At 79.2% G+C, this 11830-nt stretch overlaps 1 protein-coding gene across 1 annotated transcript in view; it reads left to right on the top strand.

The window, feature by feature from the left end:
• The window catches only part of LY75 (lymphocyte antigen 75), a 96509-nt gene extending 85313 nt beyond the window's left edge, over nt 1–11196 (top strand). The window contains exon 28 of the mRNA XM_048484484.1: nt 11012–11196. Coding sequence (XP_048340441.1) covers nt 11012–11196 — 185 coding nt within the window. The remainder of the gene's footprint in view (nt 1–11011) is intronic.
• The last annotated feature ends 634 nt before the right edge of the window (nt 11197–11830 follow it).

Below are 11830 nucleotides of genomic sequence, written 5' to 3' on the forward strand. Positions count from 1 at the left end.
CCCACCCCCCCCCCCCCCCACCCCCCCCCCCCCCCACCCCCCCCCCCCCCCACCCCCCCCCCCCCCCACCCCCCCCCCCCCCCACCCCCCCCCCCCCCCACCCCCCCCCCCCCCCACCCCCCCCCCCCCCCACCCCCCCCCCCCCCCACCCCCCCCCCCCCCCACCCCCCCCCCCCCCCACCCCCCCCCCCCCCCACCCCCCCCCCCCCCCACCCCCCCCCCCCCCCACCCCCCCCCCCCCCCACCCCCCCCCCCCCCCACCCCCCCCCCCCCCCACCCCCCCCCCCCCCCACCCCCCCCCCCCCCCACCCCCCCCCCCCCCCACCCCCCCCCCCCCCCACCCCCCCCCCCCCCCACCCCCCCCCCCCCCCACCCCCCCCCCCCCCCACCCCCCCCCCCCCCCACCCCCCCCCCCCCCCACCCCCCCCCCCCCCCACCCCCCCCCCCCCCCACCCCCCCCCCCCCCCACCCCCCCCCCCCCCCACCCCCCCCCCCCCCCACCCCCCCCCCCCCCCACCCCCCCCCCCCCCCACCCCCCCCCCCCCCCACCCCCCCCCCCCCCCACCCCCCCCCCCCCCCACCCCCCCCCCCCCCCACCCCCCCCCCCCCCCACCCCCCCCCCCCCCCACCCCCCCCCCCCCCCACCCCCCCCCCCCCCCACCCCCCCCCCCCCCCACCCCCCCCCCCCCCCACCCCCCCCCCCCCCCACCCCCCCCCCCCCCCACCCCCCCCCCCCCCCACCCCCCCCCCCCCCCACCCCCCCCCCCCCCCACCCCCCCCCCCCCCCACCCCCCCCCCCCCCCACCCCCCCCCCCCCCCACCCCCCCCCCCCCCCACCCCCCCCCCCCCCCACCCCCCCCCCCCCCCACCCCCCCCCCCCCCCACCCCCCCCCCCCCCCACCCCCCCCCCCCCCCACCCCCCCCCCCCCCCACCCCCCCCCCCCCCCACCCCCCCCCCCCCCCACCCCCCCCCCCCCCCACCCCCCCCCCCCCCCACCCCCCCCCCCCCCCACCCCCCCCCCCCCCCACCCCCCCCCCCCCCCACCCCCCCCCCCCCCCACCCCCCCCCCCCCCCACCCCCCCCCCCCCCCACCCCCCCCCCCCCCCACCCCCCCCCCCCCCCACCCCCCCCCCCCCCCACCCCCCCCCCCCCCCACCCCCCCCCCCCCCCACCCCCCCCCCCCCCCACCCCCCCCCCCCCCCACCCCCCCCCCCCCCCACCCCCCCCCCCCCCCACCCCCCCCCCCCCCCACCCCCCCCCCCCCCCACCCCCCCCCCCCCCCACCCCCCCCCCCCCCCACCCCCCCCCCCCCCCACCCCCCCCCCCCCCCACCCCCCCCCCCCCCCACCCCCCCCCCCCCCCACCCCCCCCCCCCCCCACCCCCCCCCCCCCCCACCCCCCCCCCCCCCCACCCCCCCCCCCCCCCACCCCCCCCCCCCCCCACCCCCCCCCCCCCCCACCCCCCCCCCCCCCCACCCCCCCCCCCCCCCACCCCCCCCCCCCCCCACCCCCCCCCCCCCCCACCCCCCCCCCCCCCCACCCCCCCCCCCCCCCACCCCCCCCCCCCCCCACCCCCCCCCCCCCCCACCCCCCCCCCCCCCCACCCCCCCCCCCCCCCACCCCCCCCCCCCCCCACCCCCCCCCCCCCCCACCCCCCCCCCCCCCCACCCCCCCCCCCCCCCACCCCCCCCCCCCCCCACCCCCCCCCCCCCCCACCCCCCCCCCCCCCCACCCCCCCCCCCCCCCACCCCCCCCCCCCCCCACCCCCCCCCCCCCCCACCCCCCCCCCCCCCCACCCCCCCCCCCCCCCACCCCCCCCCCCCCCCACCCCCCCCCCCCCCCACCCCCCCCCCCCCCCACCCCCCCCCCCCCCCACCCCCCCCCCCCCCCACCCCCCCCCCCCCCCACCCCCCCCCCCCCCCACCCCCCCCCCCCCCCACCCCCCCCCCCCCCCACCCCCCCCCCCCCCCACCCCCCCCCCCCCCCACCCCCCCCCCCCCCCACCCCCCCCCCCCCCCACCCCCCCCCCCCCCCACCCCCCCCCCCCCCCACCCCCCCCCCCCCCCACCCCCCCCCCCCCCCACCCCCCCCCCCCCCCACCCCCCCCCCCCCCCACCCCCCCCCCCCCCCACCCCCCCCCCCCCCCACCCCCCCCCCCCCCCACCCCCCCCCCCCCCCACCCCCCCCCCCCCCCACCCCCCCCCCCCCCCACCCCCCCCCCCCCCCACCCCCCCCCCCCCCCACCCCCCCCCCCCCCCACCCCCCCCCCCCCCCACCCCCCCCCCCCCCCACCCCCCCCCCCCCCCACCCCCCCCCCCCCCCACCCCCCCCCCCCCCCACCCCCCCCCCCCCCCACCCCCCCCCCCCCCCACCCCCCCCCCCCCCCACCCCCCCCCCCCCCCACCCCCCCCCCCCCCCACCCCCCCCCCCCCCCACCCCCCCCCCCCCCCACCCCCCCCCCCCCCCACCCCCCCCCCCCCCCACCCCCCCCCCCCCCCACCCCCCCCCCCCCCCACCCCCCCCCCCCCCCACCCCCCCCCCCCCCCACCCCCCCCCCCCCCCACCCCCCCCCCCCCCCACCCCCCCCCCCCCCCACCCCCCCCCCCCCCCACCCCCCCCCCCCCCCACCCCCCCCCCCCCCCACCCCCCCCCCCCCCCACCCCCCCCCCCCCCCACCCCCCCCCCCCCCCACCCCCCCCCCCCCCCACCCCCCCCCCCCCCCACCCCCCCCCCCCCCCACCCCCCCCCCCCCCCACCCCCCCCCCCCCCCACCCCCCCCCCCCCCCACCCCCCCCCCCCCCCACCCCCCCCCCCCCCCACCCCCCCCCCCCCCCACCCCCCCCCCCCCCCACCCCCCCCCCCCCCCACCCCCCCCCCCCCCCACCCCCCCCCCCCCCCACCCCCCCCCCCCCCCACCCCCCCCCCCCCCCACCCCCCCCCCCCCCCACCCCCCCCCCCCCCCACCCCCCCCCCCCCCCACCCCCCCCCCCCCCCACCCCCCCCCCCCCCCACCCCCCCCCCCCCCCACCCCCCCCCCCCCCCACCCCCCCCCCCCCCCACCCCCCCCCCCCCCCACCCCCCCCCCCCCCCACCCCCCCCCCCCCCCACCCCCCCCCCCCCCCACCCCCCCCCCCCCCCACCCCCCCCCCCCCCCACCCCCCCCCCCCCCCACCCCCCCCCCCCCCCACCCCCCCCCCCCCCCACCCCCCCCCCCCCCCACCCCCCCCCCCCCCCACCCCCCCCCCCCCCCACCCCCCCCCCCCCCCACCCCCCCCCCCCCCCACCCCCCCCCCCCCCCACCCCCCCCCCCCCCCACCCCCCCCCCCCCCCACCCCCCCCCCCCCCCACCCCCCCCCCCCCCCACCCCCCCCCCCCCCCACCCCCCCCCCCCCCCACCCCCCCCCCCCCCCACCCCCCCCCCCCCCCACCCCCCCCCCCCCCCACCCCCCCCCCCCCCCACCCCCCCCCCCCCCCACCCCCCCCCCCCCCCACCCCCCCCCCCCCCCACCCCCCCCCCCCCCCACCCCCCCCCCCCCCCACCCCCCCCCCCCCCCACCCCCCCCCCCCCCCACCCCCCCCCCCCCCCACCCCCCCCCCCCCCCACCCCCCCCCCCCCCCACCCCCCCCCCCCCCCACCCCCCCCCCCCCCCACCCCCCCCCCCCCCCACCCCCCCCCCCCCCCACCCCCCCCCCCCCCCACCCCCCCCCCCCCCCACCCCCCCCCCCCCCCACCCCCCCCCCCCCCCACCCCCCCCCCCCCCCACCCCCCCCCCCCCCCACCCCCCCCCCCCCCCACCCCCCCCCCCCCCCACCCCCCCCCCCCCCCACCCCCCCCCCCCCCCACCCCCCCCCCCCCCCACCCCCCCCCCCCCCCACCCCCCCCCCCCCCCACCCCCCCCCCCCCCCACCCCCCCCCCCCCCCACCCCCCCCCCCCCCCACCCCCCCCCCCCCCCACCCCCCCCCCCCCCCACCCCCCCCCCCCCCCACCCCCCCCCCCCCCCACCCCCCCCCCCCCCCACCCCCCCCCCCCCCCACCCCCCCCCCCCCCCACCCCCCCCCCCCCCCACCCCCCCCCCCCCCCACCCCCCCCCCCCCCCACCCCCCCCCCCCCCCACCCCCCCCCCCCCCCACCCCCCCCCCCCCCCACCCCCCCCCCCCCCCACCCCCCCCCCCCCCCACCCCCCCCCCCCCCCACCCCCCCCCCCCCCCACCCCCCCCCCCCCCCACCCCCCCCCCCCCCCACCCCCCCCCCCCCCCACCCCCCCCCCCCCCCACCCCCCCCCCCCCCCACCCCCCCCCCCCCCCACCCCCCCCCCCCCCCACCCCCCCCCCCCCCCACCCCCCCCCCCCCCCACCCCCCCCCCCCCCCACCCCCCCCCCCCCCCACCCCCCCCCCCCCCCACCCCCCCCCCCCCCCACCCCCCCCCCCCCCCACCCCCCCCCCCCCCCACCCCCCCCCCCCCCCACCCCCCCCCCCCCCCACCCCCCCCCCCCCCCACCCCCCCCCCCCCCCACCCCCCCCCCCCCCCACCCCCCCCCCCCCCCACCCCCCCCCCCCCCCACCCCCCCCCCCCCCCACCCCCCCCCCCCCCCACCCCCCCCCCCCCCCACCCCCCCCCCCCCCCACCCCCCCCCCCCCCCACCCCCCCCCCCCCCCACCCCCCCCCCCCCCCACCCCCCCCCCCCCCCACCCCCCCCCCCCCCCACCCCCCCCCCCCCCCACCCCCCCCCCCCCCCACCCCCCCCCCCCCCCACCCCCCCCCCCCCCCACCCCCCCCCCCCCCCACCCCCCCCCCCCCCCACCCCCCCCCCCCCCCACCCCCCCCCCCCCCCACCCCCCCCCCCCCCCACCCCCCCCCCCCCCCACCCCCCCCCCCCCCCACCCCCCCCCCCCCCCACCCCCCCCCCCCCCCACCCCCCCCCCCCCCCACCCCCCCCCCCCCCCACCCCCCCCCCCCCCCACCCCCCCCCCCCCCCACCCCCCCCCCCCCCCACCCCCCCCCCCCCCCACCCCCCCCCCCCCCCACCCCCCCCCCCCCCCACCCCCCCCCCCCCCCACCCCCCCCCCCCCCCACCCCCCCCCCCCCCCACCCCCCCCCCCCCCCACCCCCCCCCCCCCCCACCCCCCCCCCCCCCCACCCCCCCCCCCCCCCACCCCCCCCCCCCCCCACCCCCCCCCCCCCCCACCCCCCCCCCCCCCCACCCCCCCCCCCCCCCACCCCCCCCCCCCCCCACCCCCCCCCCCCCCCACCCCCCCCCCCCCCCACCCCCCCCCCCCCCCACCCCCCCCCCCCCCCACCCCCCCCCCCCCCCACCCCCCCCCCCCCCCACCCCCCCCCCCCCCCACCCCCCCCCCCCCCCACCCCCCCCCCCCCCCACCCCCCCCCCCCCCCACCCCCCCCCCCCCCCACCCCCCCCCCCCCCCACCCCCCCCCCCCCCCACCCCCCCCCCCCCCCACCCCCCCCCCCCCCCACCCCCCCCCCCCCCCACCCCCCCCCCCCCCCACCCCCCCCCCCCCCCACCCCCCCCCCCCCCCACCCCCCCCCCCCCCCACCCCCCCCCCCCCCCACCCCCCCCCCCCCCCACCCCCCCCCCCCCCCACCCCCCCCCCCCCCCACCCCCCCCCCCCCCCACCCCCCCCCCCCCCCACCCCCCCCCCCCCCCACCCCCCCCCCCCCCCACCCCCCCCCCCCCCCACCCCCCCCCCCCCCCACCCCCCCCCCCCCCCACCCCCCCCCCCCCCCACCCCCCCCCCCCCCCACCCCCCCCCCCCCCCACCCCCCCCCCCCCCCACCCCCCCCCCCCCCCACCCCCCCCCCCCCCCACCCCCCCCCCCCCCCACCCCCCCCCCCCCCCACCCCCCCCCCCCCCCACCCCCCCCCCCCCCCACCCCCCCCCCCCCCCACCCCCCCCCCCCCCCACCCCCCCCCCCCCCCACCCCCCCCCCCCCCCACCCCCCCCCCCCCCCACCCCCCCCCCCCCCCACCCCCCCCCCCCCCCACCCCCCCCCCCCCCCACCCCCCCCCCCCCCCACCCCCCCCCCCCCCCACCCCCCCCCCCCCCCACCCCCCCCCCCCCCCACCCCCCCCCCCCCCCACCCCCCCCCCCCCCCACCCCCCCCCCCCCCCACCCCCCCCCCCCCCCACCCCCCCCCCCCCCCACCCCCCCCCCCCCCCACCCCCCCCCCCCCCCACCCCCCCCCCCCCCCACCCCCCCCCCCCCCCACCCCCCCCCCCCCCCACCCCCCCCCCCCCCCACCCCCCCCCCCCCCCACCCCCCCCCCCCCCCACCCCCCCCCCCCCCCACCCCCCCCCCCCCCCACCCCCCCCCCCCCCCACCCCCCCCCCCCCCCACCCCCCCCCCCCCCCACCCCCCCCCCCCCCCACCCCCCCCCCCCCCCACCCCCCCCCCCCCCCACCCCCCCCCCCCCCCACCCCCCCCCCCCCCCACCCCCCCCCCCCCCCACCCCCCCCCCCCCCCACCCCCCCCCCCCCCCACCCCCCCCCCCCCCCACCCCCCCCCCCCCCCACCCCCCCCCCCCCCCACCCCCCCCCCCCCCCACCCCCCCCCCCCCCCACCCCCCCCCCCCCCCACCCCCCCCCCCCCCCACCCCCCCCCCCCCCCACCCCCCCCCCCCCCCACCCCCCCCCCCCCCCACCCCCCCCCCCCCCCACCCCCCCCCCCCCCCACCCCCCCCCCCCCCCACCCCCCCCCCCCCCCACCCCCCCCCCCCCCCACCCCCCCCCCCCCCCACCCCCCCCCCCCCCCACCCCCCCCCCCCCCCACCCCCCCCCCCCCCCACCCCCCCCCCCCCCCACCCCCCCCCCCCCCCACCCCCCCCCCCCCCCACCCCCCCCCCCCCCCACCCCCCCCCCCCCCCACCCCCCCCCCCCCCCACCCCCCCCCCCCCCCACCCCCCCCCCCCCCCACCCCCCCCCCCCCCCACCCCCCCCCCCCCCCACCCCCCCCCCCCCCCACCCCCCCCCCCCCCCACCCCCCCCCCCCCCCACCCCCCCCCCCCCCCACCCCCCCCCCCCCCCACCCCCCCCCCCCCCCACCCCCCCCCCCCCCCACCCCCCCCCCCCCCCACCCCCCCCCCCCCCCACCCCCCCCCCCCCCCACCCCCCCCCCCCCCCACCCCCCCCCCCCCCCACCCCCCCCCCCCCCCACCCCCCCCCCCCCCCACCCCCCCCCCCCCCCACCCCCCCCCCCCCCCACCCCCCCCCCCCCCCACCCCCCCCCCCCCCCACCCCCCCCCCCCCCCACCCCCCCCCCCCCCCACCCCCCCCCCCCCCCACCCCCCCCCCCCCCCACCCCCCCCCCCCCCCACCCCCCCCCCCCCCCACCCCCCCCCCCCCCCACCCCCCCCCCCCCCCACCCCCCCCCCCCCCCACCCCCCCCCCCCCCCACCCCCCCCCCCCCCCACCCCCCCCCCCCCCCACCCCCCCCCCCCCCCACCCCCCCCCCCCCCCACCCCCCCCCCCCCCCACCCCCCCCCCCCCCCACCCCCCCCCCCCCCCACCCCCCCCCCCCCCCACCCCCCCCCCCCCCCACCCCCCCCCCCCCCCACCCCCCCCCCCCCCCACCCCCCCCCCCCCCCACCCCCCCCCCCCCCCACCCCCCCCCCCCCCCACCCCCCCCCCCCCCCACCCCCCCCCCCCCCCACCCCCCCCCCCCCCCACCCCCCCCCCCCCCCACCCCCCCCCCCCCCCACCCCCCCCCCCCCCCACCCCCCCCCCCCCCCACCCCCCCCCCCCCCCACCCCCCCCCCCCCCCACCCCCCCCCCCCCCCACCCCCCCCCCCCCCCACCCCCCCCCCCCCCCACCCCCCCCCCCCCCCACCCCCCCCCCCCCCCACCCCCCCCCCCCCCCACCCCCCCCCCCCCCCACCCCCCCCCCCCCCCACCCCCCCCCCCCCCCACCCCCCCCCCCCCCCACCCCCCCCCCCCCCCACCCCCCCCCCCCCCCACCCCCCCCCCCCCCCACCCCCCCCCCCCCCCACCCCCCCCCCCCCCCACCCCCCCCCCCCCCCACCCCCCCCCCCCCCCACCCCCCCCCCCCCCCACCCCCCCCCCCCCCCACCCCCCCCCCCCCCCACCCCCCCCCCCCCCCACCCCCCCCCCCCCCCACCCCCCCCCCCCCCCACCCCCCCCCCCCCCCACCCCCCCCCCCCCCCACCCCCCCCCCCCCCCACCCCCCCCCCCCCCCACCCCCCCCCCCCCCCACCCCCCCCCCCCCCCACCCCCCCCCCCCCCCACCCCCCCCCCCCCCCACCCCCCCCCCCCCCCACCCCCCCCCCCCCCCACCCCCCCCCCCCCCCACCCCCCCCCCCCCCCACCCCCCCCCCCCCCCACCCCCCCCCCCCCCCACCCCCCCCCCCCCCCACCCCCCCCCCCCCCCACCCCCCCCCCCCCCCACCCCCCCCCCCCCCCACCCCCCCCCCCCCCCACCCCCCCCCCCCCCCACCCCCCCCCCCCCCCACCCCCCCCCCCCCCCACCCCCCCCCCCCCCCACCCCCCCCCCCCCCCACCCCCCAAACATCTGGAGGGTCGTGAGTTTGACACCTGTGAACTAGATGTTGGATATGTTTCTACTATTCATTTTATCATAGATCCAAACTACACATTAAAGATACCTTGTGATTACCATGATGATCTGCAAGCTCAGGAGTGCCACAGGGGCCCTTTTATTTTTTGCCCTGGTGATTGATTTTCTTAGCTGTTCTAGGTTTTTTTAATATTTTAATAAGCTGCTTAAAACTAATAATTTAAGGAGCAGTAGGAGGTAGAGAGAGGCAAGGGCCCAATTCAGATTTAGACTACAGTCCCTCCCCTACCACACACACCATTTTCCTGTCTTAAAATAGCCCTGGGGCAGCATTATCTGTTCCGCTACATATGCAAGCATTCAGCGAATATGCACACCCCTGACAGATGTTGGGCAGACCATGCACAGGGGCCCCCTTCTGCCCACTACCACCAGGCCCTCTATCCACTGTACGTACAGTTTTCTCACTGCCTGTACTCACAACCACCTTTTCCCCCAACAACTCTGACTGATGCATGCAGCTGGTAGTGCTTCTGCTATGCCAACTAAGAGTGTCACCATTGTACACCACTTCCATTCATTTCTCCATCAATTCTGAAGAGATGGCTGCTGGAGCACTTCCAAGATGAGAAAGGGCACATGAACAGGTGGTAAAGTGGTGTATGGATGGGGAGAGTCATCGGCAGGGGACCCCACTGGAAGCCCTGGGCTCCAGCAGCTGCCCCACATCAGGGTACGCTGATGCTGATACAGCTATTTGAGGAAATGGCTACTGTTGAAGTGCTGCCCTGCTGAAAATTCTGAATCTGTAAGTAGATTTCAGTTCCAACATCCACAAGTCGTTGCAAAGCATCTGTAAAGTCTAGGAGTGGAAGGAATCATGCACATGATTCTGCTTTTATTAGGAAGAGAGGTTCCAAAATTGCCCCCCTCATAGATTTGCAGGGCTCTGCTGATTTAAAAAAAAACTCTACATAAGCCATATACTTAGATTGCAAAAAAAAAATCATAAAATGTCATCAATGTGCTGATGACATTCTGGGTTTTGTTTTGTTTTTCCAGTCTAAGTATATGCTGATGACATTCAGCTGTATTTTCCCTTTTTATTATTGTCAAACGTAGTTGTGGGTTCAAGGGTCTGGAGGCCATAATGGACTGGGTGATAGGCTAATCTCCTCAGAATGGTAAATAAAAGGATAAGCACCGCTTCAGAAAAAAAATTCCACAGAGGTGATAGGAATCCATCTGTCTGCAAAATCTTTCTTCCACCCCTAGTAAGAGGCTTTGTTATAAATGCCACTGAAAATGAAAAGGAAGGCTACAATTTTCAGGGTGTGGAAGAACAAAAGAGTTTTCGTTGTTGAAAATGAGTGGTGGGGAGAATGCTTTCTGTGGCAGCTGTACTCTTTTCCGCATGAAGAGCAAAGTAGAATCTTCCAATTCATCCACTACATCAATTCATCCACTAACAGAACTATGTAGGCACTAGGACCCAAGTGGAGCACTCTGTACCTTGTTTGGGATAAAGATGAAAGTGCAGTCCTGCGTTGTGCACCAGAAGTGACGAGGCTGCTTCTGCCAGAGAAAATAATGCCAAATCCAAATAAGCATTGAAGAATCATTTCTATATACAGCTTTCCTCAAAAATATCCTTTTACACAATTAAACTTGGAATTTTTGAAAGAGCATTTTTATTGTCAGAAACAAACACAGGTGAAAACTTACCTTTTTTCATTTGGAGACACTCCTCTCCATATAGAAAATGGCTGACGGAGCAGCAGCAGGAGAATAGCAGTGAAAATGGCCAACAAGGCAGAAGCAGGAGTATCAAACTCAGTCCCACAATTATTGTGTGACGGTAGGAATGCTGTTGTAGTGTTCCGTTTCAGGGCTCAACAAAGATAGCTGCTGCTGCTCCGGGTGGCTCGGGGCTTGGCCAGCCACTGCTGGTCTGGGTGTCTTGAGACTTCCCCAGCTGCTCTGGAGGCCGGAGAGGGCAGCCATTGCTTGCCAGAAGGAAGAACAAACTGCAAGAGAATCCAGATACTTGCCAAAAAGTTAAATCACTACTTTATGCAAAAGATGCTTTCACATACACAAATCTGCGTCTTATAATCAAATTCAATAAGTGTTACAGTATGTGGACAAGTCATAAATTATAAATAGTCATAAGTGGGGGAACTGAACAAGGTAAACACTAGGACCACAGCCAGACCTTCAGCTAAGAAGTGCCAGGAAGAAGTGCCAGATTGATCTACAGTCAAGCTCTCATCTTTATCAGGAACAGGGTATAAAACAAAGACAGTCCAGCATGTGGCAGATGAATTTACAATTGTACTCTGATCTTTATGTGGAAAAGAGTATATGAAAATAATGATGACACTTGTGTCGTTATGCAGAGAATAAGAATTTCAGTAAAATTGCACACGGTGATTAATGCTGTTCCTTGTTCTTCTTCCAGGTTCCAATAAAACAGGAGCGGTGATCGCTTTTGCTATTATAATCATGCTGGCCTTCCTTGGCGGGCTGGTATGGTTCCTGTACAAGAAACAACGGCTGCAGTGGGCTGGCTTCTCTTCCGTACGTTACGAACGGGGGATATACGAAGATGAAAGTCATAGCATGTTTACCAGAGATGATGACTGAACAGCTACATCCGCTGGCGGTTCTTTAAACAATTTCTGGGATGGTTTGTGTTGGTGTCTTGTTGTATAGGTTTTGTTTTAACAAACCTATGAGGAATGCATCAACCCAGAGCTAAATTGTGACATGTGGGTACAATGTGCGTTTTGTTCGTAATGTAGGATTTTATTTTATTTCACAACAACCATCTTTCCAAATTGAAGAGCAAAGCGATCCTAATATATGCATCGTCTAATCAAGCTTGGCACTTTTCACAGTCTTGAGATTTGCACGTGCAGCAAGGCACAATGTTATATCCTAATGTTAAGGTTGGGATACATATGAAGAAAGATGGAGTAAATGCCCAATAGTTTTTTTTTTGTTTTAGAATTAAATTATTACACAGAAAAATGTTCAATGTTCAATTTGACAGCTTGTAATTATTTAAGATCTATTGGGTACAGGGTTTTTTAATTGGTGGCCTTTTGATAAAAGCGCCAAAGATTTCTGGCATCTTACAGATACCCTTCTGAGGTAGAATGTTATCTTTTTCTCAGGTACTTTAATTATTTATAGTCCATTTGAGCCTTTTAATTTTAAAAAAGCAAAAATTTATCAGTATAGCTTTATGTGACTAACCACGTACCTCATCCCTCAC

This window comes from Sphaerodactylus townsendi, linkage group LG02 (genome assembly GCF_021028975.2).
Source record: "Sphaerodactylus townsendi isolate TG3544 linkage group LG02, MPM_Stown_v2.3, whole genome shotgun sequence".
Lineage (NCBI taxonomy): Eukaryota > Metazoa > Chordata > Lepidosauria > Squamata > Sphaerodactylidae > Sphaerodactylus > Sphaerodactylus townsendi.